At 37.1% G+C, this 20713-nt stretch overlaps 2 protein-coding genes across 18 annotated transcripts in view; both read left to right on the top strand.

Moving 5' to 3' along the window:
• Positions 1-2219: 2219 nt before the first annotated feature.
• Positions 2220-7329, top strand: cfap97d2 (CFAP97 domain containing 2). The gene is made up of 5 exons (XM_026913079.3): positions 2220-2355; positions 2495-2575; positions 3802-3920; positions 4042-4222; positions 4354-7329. The coding sequence occupies exons 1-5, from the start codon at positions 2260-2262 to the stop codon at positions 4408-4410; spliced, it is 534 nt and encodes a 177-aa protein (XP_026768880.2). The 5' UTR covers positions 2220-2259; the 3' UTR covers positions 4411-7329.
• Positions 7330-10678: 3349 nt separating this feature from the next.
• Positions 10679-20713, top strand: part of pikfyve (phosphoinositide kinase, FYVE finger containing) — a 29299-nt gene continuing 19264 nt past the window's right edge. For 4 of the 17 annotated variants that reach the window (XM_026947993.3, XM_026947986.3, XM_026947936.3 and 1 more), the window contains exons 1-5: positions 11237-11714; positions 14556-14746; positions 15443-15481; positions 15686-15844; positions 20134-20243. In XM_026947993.3, the coding sequence (XP_026803794.1) occupies positions 11671-11714; positions 14556-14746; positions 15443-15481; positions 15686-15844; positions 20134-20243 (543 nt within the window). In that variant the 5' untranslated portion in view covers positions 11237-11670. Of the gene's footprint in view, positions 10837-11233; positions 11715-14555; positions 14747-15442; positions 15482-15685; positions 15845-15885; positions 20038-20133; positions 20244-20713 lie in introns of those variants that run through there. The other 13 variants (XM_026948002.3, XM_026947977.3, XM_026947964.3 and 10 more) reach the window with 9 other exon arrangements.

Genomic DNA, 20713 nt, shown 5'->3' with positions numbered 1-20713 from the left:
TATAATATCAAACTCTTTCAGTTTCTCACTCCTGTTTGCTTTCTTTACTCTCTCACAGGCCCTCACTCTCTCTGCCTCCTGATTGGCTGTGGCTCCTGCCAATCACTGTGTGGTCAGACTTCTTTCATGCCTGACATTCTGGTTTGACAACGTTTGAGGTATTTGAGCAGGAATGCTTGCAAATTTTCTGCCAATTCCAACCAGACACCCCCTACAAAGTGAACTGTGAATGCTGTTCAACTTATATATTGTATCTGTGATTCTACATGAACCATGGGCAACGAATGGCTGTAGAAACATGGCTTTTCTCTCAGTTTAACTCTTCAAACATTTTTTATCCTGTGCTTATACAATAGCAAGTACTGCAAACAATATATCTCAATGTCCAGTATGACCTTTAAGTCCCTACAATAAACTAAATGTAATGATAGGACATTATATAAATTCCAGAAAATGATTAAAACTTCAAGATTTAAAATATTTTTTATAAAGTGTAATGTATTTCCTGTAACAAAGTACAGTTCTTATGAGCTAAGAGGCATTTAAAATACATCAAATTAATTTCTAAAATGTCCCCAAATATGTTCTAATATGTTCATTCAAACTAAAACAAAAATGTAATAAAATCTATGAATAATAGAAAAGTTTATTAGTTATTGTGTTGTAACCATAAAGCCATACAACCATACATCCTTTCAGAATTCTTTCATGTATTTTATCATATTATTTAAAGTTACAGTCTGTAGGATTTTGTCCCTAAAAATGAAACCATAATGACTGAGTCAAGAAAGAAGCTATACTCTATATGATGTTCCTGAGCTGCTGTGAGTAGCCCTGACAATCTTGTTACACTAATGATCTTGGGTGTGTAATACTCCAATCCAACCAAAAGGGGGCGGTGTTGCTATACTGTTTTTCAAGCCTGCAATACCTGTGCATTAATTACATTTCAATAACCACTCTCCTCACAGTGAGAAATCTAATAATCTAAGCATGATCAAAATGTACCTGAACTAATAATAGGTTGATCATAACTGAGTGATTTAGCACGAGGTGTTTAATACAACCTTTGTTTGCATTTCTGTTTATTATAGTCACGCTGGTAATAACGACAGTGCCTAGGAAACTGTCTCCTTAGCTTATAATCCTTATTAGCAATACATATACACATGCATGTTAGATTAAAGCTTGTCTACACTATCATATGGTGGGAGGGAGGAATCTGCACTTGTCTTTCATTACTTATTATAAATTAATATGCTCTGTGTAGCCATGATGATGATGATGGTTATTGTTGTTGTTGTTGTTGTTCACAATTATTTAGTAACAGACAGTCAATATACAGGCAGTGCAAATATAACTAGTAATTCACTCGTCTGTAAATCTGTACGTCTGTGGAAAATATGAAATGATCGACGCTGGCATTAGCCTTGCAAAGATGCAGAGCGTTCTCAGGAACTAGTCCTAAACAACGGTGTCTTTGCAGTGGTCCTGTGAATTTATTTAAAGCTGCATCCTATCAAGCAGAGCCTTATGCAATGAGCTGACCTTACTTAAGCTGAAGTAAACTAATGTAGGAGTACAGTCATTCTCTAGACTAATGATGAACGGTAAATTGTGACTCACCATCAGCTACATCTTACTCCAAATCTGTCCGTCTAGATGTATCAGATGCTTACAGAGATGCAGATGCAATGAGAGCAAGTCACCACTCTCTCTGTCCTTGGAAAGAGGGGGTATGAGAAATCATGCTTGTGCCTAAAAACAGAACTAACCCAAAAATTTAGGCTTTAGATGCCAAACCTCTCCGTGTGACATATCAAGGCCAGGTTCTTGTGCTCCATTTTGTTCACATTATCTTTGACTGCTTACTTGTTCTGCCTTCTAGGGTACTCTGGTCTAATGCACTTTCAGGACACTGAAAATTCAGATTGGACAGGAACATTAACTAGGACAAGCTTTATATGGATAAGAGGGCAATTTCTGAGAGGTTTTGGAAATCTTTAGCTGTTGTCTCGAAGCTTTGATCTGAACATATCACCCGACTATAGCCACTGTTTATACATATACATCTGTAAATGAATGCCATATGAAGTTGCTCATTGTGCAACTTGCCAGAGACGACGTGTAGCTGATCTCTGCTTCTCTGTGACTGTCATGACAACATCCACATGACAGACTCCAACCAGACTGCATTAAGGTCTGTGTTCAGTTTGAGCTGTTTGCTTCTTCTGCTAGAGGTTTGAGTCACACACCACCATGCAGCATAAAGCTCACCAACCACTGCTGCCCTGTGCCAGCAAATACCTGCAATACAGGTGGGATAAGAGCGGCTATGACATACACAAGAAAAAGGTAAGACATTCAGCGGTAAATGGAAAGAGAGATTTACTTCCTTTAAAGTTTGGCAATGCAGAAGCCGTATTGGATTTGTGTTCAGTGCCACCACTGCTTATACAGACTATTCAAGTCATGTACTGTGTTACTTTTCAAGATTCAGTCTGCGAAGGCGACGGTTAACACAAGTCCACCTAAGATCTATGATCACATTCTTATGAAAAGGAAAAAGAAAATGGTAAGAGAAATGATTAATTACTTAATCCTGCATAGCTTTCGTTAAATGTAAGTTAAAAAGAAGTCTTCAGTGGTTCTCTGGGTAGTTCTTAAATCTGATACAGAAACTGAAGAGCACATACATAGAACTATTTAAGGCTTACCATGGAGGTTTGTCTGAAAAATTCTGAAGTTTAACATTCTTCAAAGAATATATATTTATATATTTCAAAGTTGTCAGCTTACATTGTCAGTTTCTGATTTAACAGTGATGTGGGTACACTTCAAAACAATTACTTTTTTCCATTTTTAACAACTGGGATACATATACATTGAAAATATAACTTTATTTATGGAATGTCAAACTATTAGACAAAAAAACTTTCCTGAATAGAGTCACAGTGGCACAGGGTAGTGTTGCTGCTGTTACAGCTCCAGTGAGCTCAGGTTACTGTCTACGTGGAGTTTCACTTGTTCTCCCCTAATCCTTTGGGTTCTCCGGTTTCTTCCCCCTTTCCAAAAACATTCAGGTAGGTGAATTGGCTATGCTAAATTGCCCTTATGAATGTGTTTGTGTATATGTGTGCATGGTGGTCTGCAGTGGACTGGTGTCCTTTACTGGGTGAATTCTCCCACCTTGCACCCACTGTTCCCAGATAAGCTCCTGATCCAACATGACCCTGACCAGGATGAAGTGGTTACTGAAGGTGAATGAATGAATGAACTTTCCTAAACAGCTTTCTTGCTATGGGTATTTCATCTTTGCCAAAAATCTGATTCGTGAACTTCAGATAAATATTGGCTATATAAAAAAAATAGTAAGTCAAGCTATAATGGTTCAGCAGATAACAGTGATAAGGAAAGTTATTTACAACTTATCTACAACTTAGATAAGATAGATTTGCACATGTCCAGATTTCATGTATTTATTCCATCATTACAGTTCAGCTTTTGAGTGCGGAGCTAACATTGCAATTCTCATCATTCTTATTGTTGTATCAACTTTGAATAACAACCGTGGACCTAGACATAGACCAACCTGCAGGTTTCGTGACAAAGCTAACACACTTTTCAGACACTCTTTGATACTTTCCTTGGTTGGATCAGGTATAGCGCAGTGTTTTCAGAATTTACATCTACAGAAATACATTTACCAACTTTTCCCTCACACCTTTATAATGCTTCATTGATTGTTTCATTAAACCCTGATAACATTTCTTGTTTCTAATTAATGTTCTACTCCACCAGCTGGAGGAAGAACGACTTTCAATGATCCAAAGAGAAAATCATATGCTACTGGATAAAATATCCCACATCAAGCAAACCACGGGGCAAATTGACTGTAGAAATGAGTATGTCAATAAAAGGTAAGCATTTTATAGTCCTGGGATTTAAACTGACGACCTTCACTAACACAGAACCACTGAGTTAATGGTGTCTCTGTGTTAAATTAAATTAAAGCAAATATCTTTTGTACCTCATATTCAGGCTTGACACAGACAAAAGGCAAGAAGCGTTGCTTGAAATTGTGAAGGATAATAAAATAATGCTCCGACGTTTATCACAATGCACACCATACTACAGCGTACAGGTGTGGAATGAACAGTGGATAAAAACCCTTGATCTTATGAAGAGCATTGGGCGATTCCCACCATTAAGCCATGCTCAGGTGAACTATGAAGTACCATCTGTCAGTCATCACCTAAAGATGTTATCATTACGTTTCTACAGTAGGACATTTTAAATCATTTCTATTCTAAATGCAGATCATGCACTATTTGTTTTCTCTGCTCTTTACAGCCACCTGTAGATGTTTTGCCGCAGAAGACCATGGTGTTGTCTAAAGGAAAAGCATAAGAAGAACAGATGAGATGAATTTCTACACAGTGAAAAGGACATGACACTGGAGAGTGAAGAAAAAGACAAGAACATGCAGAAAGAACCTGAGGCTCATAAAATTGACCAAATACTTTCAATTTTACTTTCAGATAATCAGTTTTATATGAATGATTTTCCATAGTAAAGCTAAAATCATTGTATTTAACAGACTACATTACAGAAACTACAATCACTGAACATGAACTGATTACATGTAATATAATGATTATTAGCCTGTAGTTTATGAGCGCACCAATGTTACCCTCTAGGCTTAGTTGAATATTAGGGAGGTTGAATTGAATATTTGTAGACTGCAAACATACTGTACGTTCATTCATGAGCTCATGTCTTACAATAATACAACCAAAGTTTGCTTAAGTGTTAATACTCACCCTTATGAAGCACCTTCAGTTTGATAAATATGAATGAGTGAGTGAGTTACAAGGCCAAGTCCATGAGGTTGTTTGCATCTAAAATGACCTAACTGAAGCATGTTAATTTGACGAGATGTTACTTTAAACTGTAATCATTAAGGAAATTCATAACATATTTTCCAAGCGACTTGAACAAGAGCGACAAAATGGTGGCTGGAAGACAAGCATTCGGTTTACTGAAGATGTGTGAATACTTTACTTGAATATGTAAGCATATACAGTCAGGTCCATAAATATTTGGACATTGACAATGTTATTGTTATTTTAGATGTCTACAACTGTATATTGGAGTTGAAATTAAATAACGAATATGACCTCAATGTGTCTCAATATGACCTCAAAGTGTCTTCAGGTTTGACCACATATAAAAAGTGCTGTACTTCATACACCATTCACCTGATTTAAACGTAAATATCTTCAAATTAAAGGTGAAAGTCTGCAGTTTGAGTTCATATTAATTATTAAATTTCAACTCCAATATACAGTGGTGGACAGCTAAAATAACAATAAAGTTGCCTATGTCCAAATATTTATGAACCTGACTGTATAACCCTGATATTTGAACATGTCACTGTACCTGTTGATGATTTACCTGCTATGGAAGAATCATGCTGCATCCGAATTTTAAAATTTGTTTGTGTTGCTGCCTTAGCCTTTGCTACAGTCATAAAGAAGCATAAAGATTTTAATGCCTGGAATACAGTACTAAAACTCTTTATAGATTTGCAATGCTCTATGATACAGAGCTACTGAGCTCCCAAAATCCAGTGATCCACCCTCACATATCAATACTACTATAAATATAAATGCAGTGCCTACAGTATTTTGGACAACTTACACATTATATATTGTAATTAATTATAGGTTATTTAACTTAGGGTACTGGAAATAATCCTGTGAAATGTGAGGGTTAGTTATATGGCTAGTCATATATTAACAAACTGTAAATTCGACATACTATTGAGTGATTCAACCTTTTCAGTGACTTAGAGTAATACTGTTCTGTAATTATTTTAATAATATGAAGTATGTACTCTGATGACTTTGGTAATATTTAATGAAAACAAATAAGTGCTCACTCACACTAGCAACATACTTGTCAGCAAAAATTGCAGTAAGAATTAAGAAGCATGTCAATGGAATTTGCTGCTGTGAGACTTCTGGTGTAAATTTTGCAAGCAAAACTTCACAATTAACCTGAACTTTGAATTTTGCTGACTAATAGCACCTGCACTGACCTTTGGCATATTCATATTGCAGGAGTTAACATATGAGCACTAATTTTAGCATTGTGTAAACATGACATATATTAGACTAGGATACATAACACTTCATTTGTGTGTTCATGTGTGTGTTGTTTTTTTATTAATATTTTTTACAGCTCAATAAGAAAACCTTAGGTAGAATTGATTTAGTAAGCTGGAGGAGTTAATTTTCCATCATGAAGCTAAAATAGAAACTTCTAAAACTATTTATATACTACAGTAATTTTTTATTATTGTGGTGATGAATTTTCAAGCATTCAGGCAAAATAGGAGCAATATTTTTAGATGTATGCTGTGTGGATGTTGGTATTTTGATTTATTCTTATGATTTATGAGGAAAGATAATTCAAGTTAATCTGAATCCTCTTGGTCACTTGTTCAACTTCTTTCATTTGTTCGTGTCTCTCCAGCTATAGTTTAGACTAACCACCCAGCTGTAGCATTTTAAGCTTAGTTTATTAGACAAGATTTAAGTTTCTACACTTGGCCCTGTAATGAAATGTAACTGTTCATTGACACAAAATGAATATATACCAAGAGATGTTACATAATATCAGTAAGTACAAGAGATAACATTAATGTCCTATACTACAATATTATCATATATCAGACTACAGATCCTGCTCTGATGCACTGAATCCAGAGAGCATGGTTTTATGAGGTTATCTGCGTATTCCTAATTAGTAATAACCACCAGAGGTCAGTTTGAAAGTGAACCGTTTCTGCTGCCCCTAATTGCAGTTCAGTAAAGTTTTTGTACACAGCAGTTTTAAAGCTAAAACTATTCGGACATTATGGTTGTCGGATTATGCTATATGTTATGTTATCAATTATATCAATTTATATCAGTATGTTTATGTTATCAAGCTATGAATTTTGTGTCAATTTCACCAACACATTCCAGTCTGGTGGTATTGTGGATGATCTGGTAACTGAGCAAATCTACTACATGTAAAGCAACAGCAAAAAAAAAACCTCTCAAATAAAATGAAAAACTCATCACCACTTGGTTGAGGAAAACCAACCACTATTACCAGTATGTACAGTAGATTCACACAGCCTGCACTGAGTGGAGCTGCAAGAACACAGACATATAGAATTACATTTGTTTGTGAGTAAAGTATTACATTTGACAGAGAAATATTAAATGTTGAGAGGGCAACTGTGATCTGAGCATACAAATAAAGGAATGTACTTATCAAGCACTGAGCTCGCAGGCTCAGTGGTAAATCATTATGTGCTCAACATACCATACCTTTACTCAAAACCTGAAAACTTGCTTTCTGTTTTGGATGCTCTTTCACCTGTTCCACATTTCGTTACATTCGTTATATTTTATACCACAGATTAATTTTAAAGCTGAAACATAATAAGGTTACTATTGCTGTAACCCTGGTTCTCTGAAACATCAAAATGTCTGCTTATGGGACCTGATTTGAAACACCAAATGATGAAACAAAGCATCAATAATAGATGCATAAATTCTATGTATGTAGAACTATAAAAAAGATACAGTTAATAATGTATTTTATATCTGTAGATATGTCACTGTTCTGTGCTTATGTATTGAGATTTTGTGCTCACTGACAGAAAAATGTTATTGCATGTTAGTTTCATTATGTGGGTAATTCTGTGAGTGTACACATTCAAAGAGACATTAGGGCCACATCCCAAACCACGATTAATTCAATTTTTTTCAATTTTATTTGTATAGCGCTTTTAACAATGAACATTGTCTCAAAGCAGCTTTACAGAACATAAGAAACAAAAAACATGCAAACAGAAACAAAACCATGCAAACAGTCCTAGATGTTAGACGGAATTATCCCTAGTGAGCAAGCCTGAGGCGACTGAGGCGACTGTGGCAAGGAAAAACTCCCTTAGATGATATGAGGAAGAAAACTTGAGAGGAACCAGACTCAAAAGGGAACCCATCCTCATTTGGGTGACACTGGAGAGTGTGATATGAACAATGTCCTTTCTGCATTTATGTATAGTCATGTAGAATTTTATGTGTATAGTAATTTGGAGGTTGTTGTCTTCCTCAAAGTCCACATAGGGTTGGCAGCATTGCTTTGAATACCCAAATCCTCACGAGGCAGAAACCGGCTGGAGCAGGTCCATCTCTGGATGCCTCAGGATCCTCGTAGGGTTGGCCTCGTCTACTGGAGCTGGCACAATCTCTATGTGCCTCGGGGATAGGTAGAAGAAGGGAAACAAGTGGAAAGGAATTAGCGTAGCTGCTGTTCATAATATTAGCAAGTACTAGATCATAATCTGCAATTAATCAGATGTACTGAAGTACAAGGTTATGGTTATGTGTTAAGTGTGTGCCTGGCTAAAGATGTATGTCTTTAATCTACATTTGAACTGGGAGACTGTGTCTGAGCCCCGAACACTGTCAGGAAGGCTATTCCAAAGTTTAGGAGCTAAATACGAAAACGATCTACCCCCTTTTGTAGACTTTGAGAACTACCAGAAGTCCGGAGTTTTGAGATCTTAAGGAGCATGGTGGATTGTGATGTGTTAGAAGACTGGCTAGATACATGGGAGCTAAACCATTTAGAGCCTTGTACGTAAGTAGTGCTAGTTTATAATCAATTCTGAACTTAGCAGGTAGCCAGTGCAGGGATGATAATATTGGGGTTATGTGATCATCTTTTCTTGACCTAGTAAGGCATAACCGTCCACCTAAATAGCTCATAGATGCACACTAACCCCCTAACCCTAGTGAGTTAGCTTAAATATAGTGTAGAGAATAATACTATGACTTCTGGTTGCATGCAATGCATTGCAATTAGTAATTACTTTTTCTTTTACAATTCCTTCTGAAGGCTCCCCTAACATTCCCAAGCCAAGTGTGAGATATAATCTCTCCAACAGGTCCAGGGTCTATATCAGGCTATCAGAGTGTTGACTGATGTTAGCGTTGATGGTGTATGTATTTCCATTAATTGATGTACAAAATGATAAAAGTATGGATAGGTGGAAGTGTTAGTAAAACTTTTATCACTAGTAGAATCCTTTTGCTAACATTAGCTAGCTGTATTTCTATAGGGTGTCCCAAAATCTCCATACATAAGGGAAATTAACACTTTTTAGCAAAATGTAACATACAAAACATCCTCAACATGATTGCCATTTCTTTGTAAAAACACACAGAGTCATGTATCCCATCTTTGGCTCCCAGTTTGGCAACAGTGTTGTGTGTGATGTGCTTGCATTGTTTCCTGATCAAGTCCATCGCAACCTTGCAACAGCTTCTCAATCCAGCCAAGAGAATGGTTTCAGTATGTTCTTCTTTTGTCAAAGGCATTCTTAAAGGCTATCTGGGAAAAAAAATAAATTAAAAAAAATAAATATATATATATATATATATATATATATATATATATATATATATATATATATATATATATATATATATATATAAAATATAGTAAATAGGAAAGATTTTGGAAGACATTTTGCTAAAAAGTGTTAATTTCCCCTTTGTATGGAGACCTTTGGGACACCTTGTAGTTAATTGAGAGCTAATACGCTTAGTGACAATGACAAGTGTTTTGTTTGTTCAGTAACAAATGTAGTTGACATAGAGGTGGAAGCACAAACCTGAGGTGAAACTCTATCGGTTGCCTTGAGAGTCTGTCAGATTAGCTTTGTTCAGATTGTGAAGCATTGTTACTCACTGTGGTTGCAGTTTATTTGCCGTCTAAACTCAATCATATTTTAAGATTTTTGTTGTTGTGCCACTGAAGTTCACAGTTTTTCTATAATACTTCTAATAAACACTGTTCGACTCGTTGTCTATGTTTACATGCACATCAATATTCTGACATTAATTGGAATTTGGCAATATTCTAATTAGTATTGAGTCATGTAAACACTGCAATCCGACTGCCCTTAAGACAATATTCTGATTCCACAAATTCCGATTCCCACCCCTGGAATATGCCTGTTTTAATTGGAAATTTGTTCCATGTAAACACCTTACTCAGAAATTCCACTGAAAGGAGATATATGCACATGCTCAAGCCGCAAGGAATTGTGGGTGCTAACAGATGCTTAGCTGTAGGCTAGGAATGGAAACGCAGGCATACTTACAACAACCATGTATACAGGAATATTCCAATGCCTGTACACATATAAACATCATATTCGGAATATGGCTGCAACTCGAATAGAGACCTTAAATGGAATTTGATGTGCATGTAAAAATAAGTATTGTCATTGTTGTTGGTGTAGCAGAAATAAAGTTACTCTACCAAGGCCAAAACTGGGAAGTCTGAAAAGGGCGCATTGTCAGGATGGCTCACTGCAGAGAACATATTATTATTAGTAGTAGTAGTAGTAGTAGTAGTAGTAGTACTTTTTTCCATTTTAACAAAAAAAATCCAAAGTACTGTAGCTTAATCAACAAGCTCACCTTTATTAAAAAAAAAAAAAAAGTATGCTTTGTGTACATGGCAAGTTCGATTGCTCAAATAGATGAGTAATGTCTTGTCTCGTGATAAAAACAATGATCGAGCGCTGTGTGATCGATTACTTTTGTCTACTCAGATGAGACTCCCTTTTCTGGCTTGCTAGCGGGCTAACACAACTGATCATGTGAAGTGGATTAAAATGCTGTATTGTGTCAAGCAAGGACGAGTGTTTTATCTTAGTTAGATGGTGTAGTTATGCTGTAGAAACCAACAACAAAACAGGTAAGCGGAGGTTATTTTTGTTCACAGTTGGCTAGTAATATTCGCGGTGATCTGATTTGAGCTGGAAGGCGGTTAGCAGGCAGGTGATGGGTCGCTTGTGTTTGTTATAACCGGAAGGTTGATATTATCAGTCAGGTGGGTAAGGTCTTTGGGAAAACGCAGTTGAATTATATTCATCCTAGCTAGCTAGATAACCGGGTAAAAAAAAAACACTATAAGGTTATCTCGATAGCTACAGAGAATGGAAATGATGTAATGGGCATGTCTGTGTTTAGTAGCATCCATGGTTTTGCCAGTTTATAGTCAATGTTAGTGTGTGTGTGAGAGAGAGAGAGAGAGAGAGAGAGATGACTGTCATAATAACAGCGATATGCAGCAGGAAGAATGTCGTGTAGATTTATAGCTGCTTCTGCATGACTGCTTACATAAGCTCGCTGATTTAGCAGGCTAGCAGTGTAACACCTGAAGCATGAGAAGTTTATAATATAAGCCAGGAGGCATAAGGTAAGGCAGTGGCAGCACAGTGGTTAAGATGTTGGACTACTGTTCAGAGGGTCGTGAGTTCAAATCCCACCACCTGAGCCAATCTGAGCAAAGCCCTTAATCCTCAGCTGGCTAAATTGAGATACTTTTAATGTAATAATGTAATAATAAGCGCGGGATGAAGCGCTGTGTGAAGCAGAGCTGTGATGCCTGCATGATGAGCTGCTCATCACATGACCTGGTGAGCTGTGTGAAAGCAGTGCTGTACTTTGTGCTGATCTGGAACTGGAGTCACTCCATGCTGATGTTTCAATCTTATTCTCGGGCTTTTCTTTTAAATTGTCTCTTACTATGACCTGTTCACTGCGACCTAGCTCAGTGGCCTTTAGTAAGCGGTAAGATTTCATTTCAGTCGCCAAGACATGCTTTGCAGTGTGTGTGTGTGTGTGTGTGTGTTTTAGCCATTTTAGCTGTTTTAGCTGTTTTGCTGTGGCAGTAGGGAAACCGGAAGCGAGCCGTTATTTGATTGGTGATTTGACGTGTGAGGTGGGAAAAAGGGCAAACAACCTGTTATCCGAGCTCAGTTTTGGCATTAGATATATACAACCACATTTCAAAGCACATATTTATACACTGTCAGTCCTATATCTGCGTTTAATGATGCACACCGGAAGTTGAACTCTGCTGAAAGTCGTCGTACAAACCGGTCTCTGTCTGTGAAGAAAGTGTTTACAATATTTTAGTGTGTTTGTGTACAGATTTAAACACATCATGTTCTTCTCCTTCTTCAGCTTCAGCCAAGTTCACATTTTCCTAACGGTGTAGTTTTTCCGTTTAATCTGGAGTTAGTTAGGAAAACAGTAGAAACTCCTCATAGACTCTGTAATGGTTTTAACGGTTATAATGGTTATAGTGGGAGGGAGTAGAGTGGCTTAGTGGTTAGCACGTTTGCCCCCCACCTCCAGGATTCAGGGTTCGAGTCCCACCTCCGCCGTATGTGTGGTGCTTGTATCGTGTTTTGGGGGTTTCCTCCAGGTTCTCCAGTTTCCTCCCCTAGTCCAAAGACATGCGACTGGGATAGGCTCCAGGTTTCCCCCTGCCCTGTGGAGAATAAGCAGTACAGAGAATGGGAATTGTATTGGTTTTAATGGAAACTGTAACAGTCCCTGTGGGTCTCTACTGCTAATTTGTTGCTTTCTGTTGGTGTCATGTTATGTCACCAATAATGGACCAATAATGGACCAATAATGGACCAATAATGGTTTTAATGGTTAGCTGATGGTTTGTAATGGTATTTGTAATGGAAACCATTAGAATTTCTGCGATGTTTCTGTTGTTGTTGTTTTTTCAGCAGGGGTGTTAGTGTTTATAACAGTGTCTTCTGCTGTCTTCTGCTCTCTATTCGCACTGATGTGAGAGAGGTTTTCCTCTTTTAAAATCCTGAAAGAATATTTAATCTTGTGTCTCTCAAAGAGGGAACCAATCCATCAACTCCTATCAGTATTATTTACCCCATTATTATTAGGTAGTATAACTATAAATCATTTATTGGGAATGAGAATGAGTTTAAAATGATGCCAGGTACACTGATGTCATGTCATTCCTGAAATAAAGTCACACAACATTTTATACACAAGGAGTGTATATGATGTTAATTGGAATACTGTGATTTTATTAAAATGAGTCCTGGGCAAAAAAAAAAAAATGATGGGCAAAGCCCAAAATGGCAAAATATTAAGCTTTTAATGGTCTTAACAACAAATTATTGGTCAGGAAATTAGCAAGAATTAAACAAATAGATAAAGGCTCTTAGTATGGGATAGCTTTTCCCTTTGGTTTCTTTAAATGTTTAAGCCTTGTGGCCTGTGATTGGGTGCATCAGATGTGGCAGATAACCAAATAATGACTAATCTTTTAAGGAAAAAAACCTGTCAGAAAATATTTTTGGAAAATTTTGCACACCCAGACATGTTAGTTTGAATTTTACATTTTAATCATCATGATTTTACCTTTGTGTACAAGAAGACTATATAAGTGAATTTCCCTGTTTCTAGCTTTTCCCCCAAACAGTTCACTGCAGCAGAAGTAAACGAGCAAACGGTGGCACAGGAGCTCTCAGGAATGCATCTGTTTAATTTTTACTCATTTTCTGGCCAATGATTTGTTGTTAAACCCATTACAAGCTTAATATTTTCCATTTTGGGCTTTTTGCCCAGGAGTGTGCAGGAGTTAACAACTGCTTTGAATTCTGAGTTATTAGAAGCTGTAATGCCTCCAAAAAAAAATCTGATGGTACCAGTTTTCCTCAGGTGCTTAATATCTGATTGCTTGTATAATGCTGATAAAATTACTCTGTGCAGAAATCACAAGGACCTCTGTGAGATTTTTTTTTTTAATTGCCTTGACTTCCTGGTTGACAAAAGATACATCTGTATGCATCACACTTTACATAACTTTTTTTTCTCCTTTCTTTTTTGTAGCATGACGAATGATACACAGAGCACATGTCTAGGGCTGGTTATGTCTATGGGCTGTTCTTCACACAGGCTTCAAAATAATCCTTGCTCTAGGAAAGCTTTTCTCATTTCTCATTTCTCATTTTCAAGGCTACAGGTGTACTAGGTGTAGTTTTGTGCTTTCTGTTGGGGGTTTTGTATAGCATGCATATTTCTTCTGGGAAAAAAAAATAAATAAATACGTACATATTTAGAAAATTGATGTTATCTATAAAGTGACAGAACGAGCTAAACAACAAAAACGCAGTACAAGGTTATTGAACTAGTTTATAAAGACTTGACATGTGATACTTGCTGACATTCTCTCTCACTGAGAGCTTGATGTTTTTGTCTACATGAAGATGTGATGCAACATCCATCATCCGGTTTGAATGGGTTAGAGGTTTTGTTCCTTTCCAGTTAAATGATCTCAGCCTGCATGGTAGACAGTGTAACAGATGTGATAATGTAATGGTGATTGATTGACAGCACAGTGTTAAGGGTTTTATCTGCAAAAATAGCTCGGTCTGGGTCAAGGAGTTTGTGCTATATGTCAAGTTAAGTATTTAAACCTGGAAGAGGCAAGTCTTTATGAGACAAGAGAGGGACTCAGGCACTCTGTTCCTTTTTTTTTTTTTTTTAAGAGAACCCGTGGTCCAAAGTAAAACGCAAAAGCCTGACACATGATGTGGTTTATTGCCCAGCAGAAGTTACAGTCTCTCATGTTATTACGTCTTACAGGGGCAGTGATATGGCTGCTGACGACAAGTCCACGTCGTCCTCGTCCACGCTGGACTGGAACTCCGAGCCGCCCCTGTCTCCCCCCAGCCCCTCTCGCCTGACTCACTTCAAACCGCTCACTCCGGATCAGGATGAGCCCCCGCTGCGTTCGGCCTACAGCTCCTTAGTCAGCCTCTTCCGCTTCAACAAAGGTGCCTGATAGTGGTTTTTATAAACCTTCCTGGGAACCTTTGCCCTTGCTAATAGCTGGATCAGACACTTTCAGATACTAACTTTGCTCTTTAAGGGACTGCACCGTATCCAGAGTTAACAGTTTAGTTTTAAGTATGACTGTGTGATAACCATGAGGTGTGACAGTGTAGATTTTGCTTTGTTATGCATTCAGCTATAGAGCCTTTTCACAAGTGTATCCAAGATCAGGGACTTCTTAACACTTGGATAATAACAGGGACATTGCCAAGAGTTTGAAGTCATGTGATGTAGGTGGAGCAGTGCCATGAACACAGTGGGAATTTCATAGACACAGTCATGCGGTTCTCCAGCCTCATTTTAACCAGCTTTCTTTCTTCCTCTTGGCGAGTAATATTAGAACAGAGCTGGAAAAGGGCCTGTCTGGTCAAAACAATGTTGATGATTGTGAATTTCTTGGCAAGGGTTTATGGAAGACTTGTAGAAGGGATCTGATAAAAAGTATTATTTAAAGAACTGAAGAATAAACTAGTAAGCTATGGTTACCTGGAAAGAGTAGAGTTTGTTAATCACAGTATTTTATATAATTACATCAACATTTACTGATTTCCAATCGTTTTAGAAAACAAATTTAAACCAGGAGGAAATGTAATTACACAGTGATTTAATATCTAATTTCTGCCTTTTATTCTTTTTAGAAAAGTCAGGTGCAAACATTGCACCAGCAAAAAAGCTTGGTAAGTCTGGCCCTTGTTATACAAAAAATATAAGCACAGCTAGGAATTGTTTAAAAAAAAAAAATCACCATTCAGGGGAAAGCAGATTGGCAGCGGTGGGTGCGATAACACTGAAACAGCTAACTATCCCTTCATCATAGTGATGCGTTTCTGTGGCTGGGGCTGAATTTCAGTCTTTTTGCTTTCCTACTGATGTGCACACAGAGGAAGGTCGGCCTCCTTCGGCGGTTGAGAAACCTGAGTCTGCTGCACCATCACCACAGGGGGAGCGCCGGAGCTGGGCCAGCTCCTCACTGTCCACACATGGCTCTGGGACACACAGGAAACACTCAGAGCTGGTCAGGAGAACCTCGACGGCATCAGGTAAATCACATGCGTCTGCATATTCACATGCGTCTGCTTTGAATTAGTCATAATGGTGCGGTTACCATCATTCAGTCACTCGACTAACTTGACCTTCAGTATTTAGATTGATTTTTTTAATATTTGGATTTGTTTAATGTTGATTTAAAATGGTAATTGTGTTTCTGTATAATGCATTTGTCTGGGATTATCTTAGCTGGATATAGCATGAGTAAGAACTGGAAATTGGTCATTTCTAAAGTTTTGTGTTTTTTTTTTGGTTTTTGTTTTTTTTTGTTAAGAAAGGCTAAAGACTAAAAGGTTAGAAACAGTAATGAAGGTAAATCCTCCTTTGATTCGTGTCTCATGTGACCTGACTAACTGCTGCAATCCTGTTGCTGAATCTGCTGGATCCTTTATGGATCTTGTGCATGCTCAGCTTCTTCCTGCACCCTCTTTTTGTGGTATTCTTCCATGGAAAGCTGAGACAGTCATGGACAAAGTAAGACACCACTGGAGGAGGAGTATGAATGAAATATATCAGAAATGATCAGTACAGTAACTGTACAGCACAGTATCACAAGTTGTAGTACATCAGGATATATAACTTCAGATTTTCAAAGAGAAAACCATTAAAAACTGTATATCAATACAGTGGCAGTGCAAGTATTGCAGTGTTTGGTTACAAAAAAACATACAGAAGAGAGGAATTCTGAGAAGGAATGAAAGCACACAAACCTAACTATACACCATGCTCTGTACAAAAAAAACATTAAAATGTTTAAAATGATACAGTAATCAAAGGACTTAATATAATTTGTAGTGAGAAAATAACTGCTAAGATAAATCTTGTTGAGCACCTGTAGTTTGGTCACTCGCTTACGACATTCATATCGCTCCTTTTTTTTTTTTTTTTTGTGCTGGCCTGTTGACCTTCATTACTTTTTTTAAAATTAATTTTCTTATTGTGTGGTGACATTTAAAAGTTCTGCATCAATTTCTCCAGCAGGGATTTTTGCCACATGTGTCAAAGCAGGTGTTGTCAAGTCACATCTAATAACTTACCTACTGATAACCTTAAAGTTAGATTTAGAATTTTAAATTTCAAATTTAGAATTTCAAAATTCTAAAACCTTCTGTTTATTTCCAATTTACATGAAAAAAATTCTCAGACACTTTGTATACAGGCTGTTTGACTCAAATCTTGAACTTGGTAATTTTGTTGTACAGAAAATACAGTAATGTTTCTATTCGTGGCTGGCATTAGAGGCTTTCTAGCTAGCATGCAGGCAACACTGAGGCATTCTTCATTCTTGTCAGGATCAGGGCCTGGAAATCCTGCCAGGTATTTTAGTTTATTTCAATTAAAGAAAAAGCCTAAATATAAAGCTTTGTTCAACTTCTCTTCTGTTCACAGTGGAGTGGAAAGGTGAGTTTTTTTTTTTAATAAGTGTGATTTGTGTGCTGGATCTCTGAAATGGTTTGATGCTTGACACTTCAACCAACGTTTGTTTGGGTTTGTTTGTTTGTTTGTTTGTTTGTTTTTACAGTGGTATCAATGTAGCTATAATTTGTTATGTGTTATCAGCTACTTGATGTGATGATGGATTATTGACTTTAAGTAGTTTCGGCTTTCTTAAATTGACTGTATGATCTTATATCTCAAATCTTAGCTCAGGACTTATTATGTAATACGGCTTCTCTCACACATCTGTATTCAGGATAATAATACAATATCTCTTAAATGTTCACTATCGAGGCTTGCTTTTATGCTCTAGACTTTCTAGATTCTTCTATCAAACATGTCCCTCTGGTCTTGCTTTTCTTTACAGAAGCACATTGTAACTAACTTTAATTCTCAGCATGGTTTGGAGACACGCAAGATTTAGAGATGCCAAGAGTGCTAACTGAGCGAGCTGAACATTCTCTGACTGAAAGATCGACTGGACCACTGCAACATACAAACGGAATTTGTCGTCTAGATGTTGTAACTCAGCTAATATGTCTATGTGTTAATTTAGAACTGCAAAACCTCCCAAAAAATGGCACGCACTTGCTATAGGCTTCCCCACAATATGGTTCCAGTGTTTACACTTTCTCCAGAGAAAACGCTGTTTACTCTTCTGTCTGGAGCAATTCACTCATTCACTAACTAGAAAGCATACTAAGAGTGTAATTTAGCATCATAAATATATACTTCTTTTTTTTCATAAATATATCCTTGCACACGACAGTAAGAAAGTAAGGATGGTAGGTGTACTACCATTTTTACCAGTAGGTGGCTGTGAAGTGCCGTTTTAGAGACCTCGATCCTTATGTAAAAATGCCTGGTATAGCAGCAGTGAAGCAAAATGTGAATACATTTACATATTGGATATATCTACTGGTGTCCAAAAGTCTTAGAGCATTAGTGAAAATGCTTGTATTTTGTATTCTTTTTTCATTTAATACAACAATTTTCATTCAAATTATATTATTGACAACAATTTGAGTGAAAAGTAGAATCTTTGAAATATTTACATGAATTTCAGAGTTTCTTAGTTTGCTTTCATGACTGTGCACTCGAGCTGACACAGACTCCACAAGTTTGTGCAAAACCTTATGGTGCTTCAGTAGAAGAGATTAGACATGAGGAAAAATCTGATCTTTTGTACAAAGCAGTTAACGTGGTCAATATTACACATTTGCTTGCATTTAAATAGGGACTGAGAAATAGTGTGGAATATTGAATATTAAATGTACAAGATATTGAACATTTTCTTTTTTTTTTAATATTTCAAAATTCTAAAACTTTCTGTTTATTTCCAATTTACATTAAAAAAAATCCCAGATTTTCAATGTGGTGAAAAGATTCTCAGACACTTTGTATACAGGCTGTTTGACTCAAATCTTGAACTTGGTAATTTTGTTGTACAGAAAATACAGTAATATTTCTATTCGTGGCTGGCATTAGAGGCTTTCTAGCTAGCATGCAGGCAACACTGAGGCATTCTTCATTCTTGTCAGGATCAGGGCCTGGAAATCCTGACAGATATTTTATTTTATTTCAAGTAAAGAAAAAGCCTAAATATAAAGCTTTGTTCATCTTCTCTTCTGTTCACAGTGGAGTGGAAAGGTGAGGGTTCTTTTTTAATAAGTGTGATTTGTGTGCTGGATCTCTGAAATGGTTTGATGCTTGACACTTCAACCAACTTTTGTTTATTAATACTCTTTGAGTGTGAGTGCGTGCGTGCATGTGTGTGTGTGCGTGTGTGTGTCACCTATTACATCAGGGTTGTTCAACTAAAATTTGTGAAGGTCCAGTTATATAAAATTCCTTGTTTACAAAGGTCCAGGGAGATATGCAGCTAACATGACTGAATGGCAACGATGATCAGTTTAATAGCTTATAAGTTTAATGTTCAGTTTAAGGCTATAAATAAGACTATGTGTAGTGGTTTTGCTTCGTTTCGTGACTGCACTTCACGTTACTACTTCAGACTAGCCCCTTGAGACATCTGTTTTGAATTGTAATGTGGGGAGAGTAACCACATTCTTATCTGTCCATTCGTCTTTAAACATTTTGTTTTCTTTGGTGATTCTTTTCTTCAGTCATTCATCAGTGCACTGATCAGTCCAGAGAGTAAATAAAAATGGTGAATCTCTGAATATTGTCTATGAAAGCTCTCTTCTTTCAGACCTAATATCTCTGGCTAGTCTCTGGTCTATTAAATTACCGTCAGCTAAAAAATTTGCATAAATGCATGTGATTGTATGCAACAGAGGATCTGCAGAAGCCATGCTCGTTCACCTTTATTGGCTGTACTAATGTATTTTTCAAGTACTTAATTTGCTTGGAAATACTTTGCTGGGTCCAAATCTGGACCTCGATCCACCAGTTGAAGACCCCTGTTCTACAGCGTGTCACATTTATAATTACATAGTTGATTTTTCTTTTAATGACCATTTAGCTATTGTTGGCTGAACACATTCTGAGACATGCAACAGCTGCACTAAAACATCACGTCACTATAACATTCCCTTTTTTGAAGTTTTGTTTTAAGTTGTTTTTATTTTTAACCTGATTCACGTTTTCTGTGTTCACAAAATTACTCATGGTCTTGGAACAATTCACAATAGCTGTCATTGTTTTTTACTTTAGGGCTCCCATCAGATCATGAGTTGGTATGTGACCATTTTTTTGAAAGAGGTGAATGAGACAGATTGAATTGACAGTAAGCATGAGCGGTGTGAATATTCTGAATTGCATGTTCACTGATATTTTCTCACATTTTGCACGTCACTCATATATTCTGTATATTTGTTTCCAGAGGGACGACGAAAGTCAGAGACTCCCCTTGGGAGCCATGACCCTCGAACAGCAGTCCAACTTCGTACTGCCCTGAAGAGACTGAAGGAGATCATGGAGGGAAAGAGCCAGGTATGGATATGTGGTTTTAGAACTTCTAACAAGTAAGCACTTCCTTTCTGTCTTTATATGCTTTTCAGTTGAAATGTCATTAAACAGGCAGATTTTCATGCTTGGCAACCTTCACAAGATTGAAATCTGATGTTAAATATGCTTAGGAACAGCAAATGCATAGACAGTTATCTACAAAATAATGAACATACACTCACAGAGCACTTTATTAGGAACACTAGTTGGGCATCACTTTGCTCTCAAAACTTCAATTCATGGCATGGATTCCACAAGATGTTGGAAACATTCCTTTGAGATTCTGGTCCATGTTGACATGACTGCATCACACAATTCCTGCAGATTTTTTTAGATGCACGTTCATGCTGCAAGTCTCCCCTTCTACCACATCTCAAAAGTGTTCTATTGGATTCAGATCCGGTGACTAGGAAGGCCACTGAAGAACACTGAACTCATTGCTTGAAGTAGTCATT

The sequence above is a fragment of the Pangasianodon hypophthalmus genome, chromosome 5, assembly GCF_027358585.1.
Source record: "Pangasianodon hypophthalmus isolate fPanHyp1 chromosome 5, fPanHyp1.pri, whole genome shotgun sequence".
Classification (NCBI taxonomy): Eukaryota; Metazoa; Chordata; class Actinopteri; order Siluriformes; family Pangasiidae; genus Pangasianodon; species Pangasianodon hypophthalmus.
The sequence above is the reverse complement of the archived record's forward strand: the minus strand, read 5'-3'. Positions and strand labels throughout refer to the sequence as shown.

Excerpts from the sequence above, each read along its gene's own strand:
- cfap97d2 (XM_026913079.3), top strand. The coding sequence starts at position 2,260 with ATGCAGCATAAAGCTCACCAACCACTGCTGCCCTGTGCCAGCAAATAC. Across the intron at positions 2,356-2,494 it reads ATGACATACACAAGAAAAAG|ATTCAGTCTGCGAAGGCGAC; the intron begins GTAAGACATTCA and ends TTACTTTTCAAG. Across the intron at positions 4,223-4,353 it reads CACCATTAAGCCATGCTCAG|CCACCTGTAGATGTTTTGCC; the intron begins GTGAACTATGAA and ends TGCTCTTTACAG.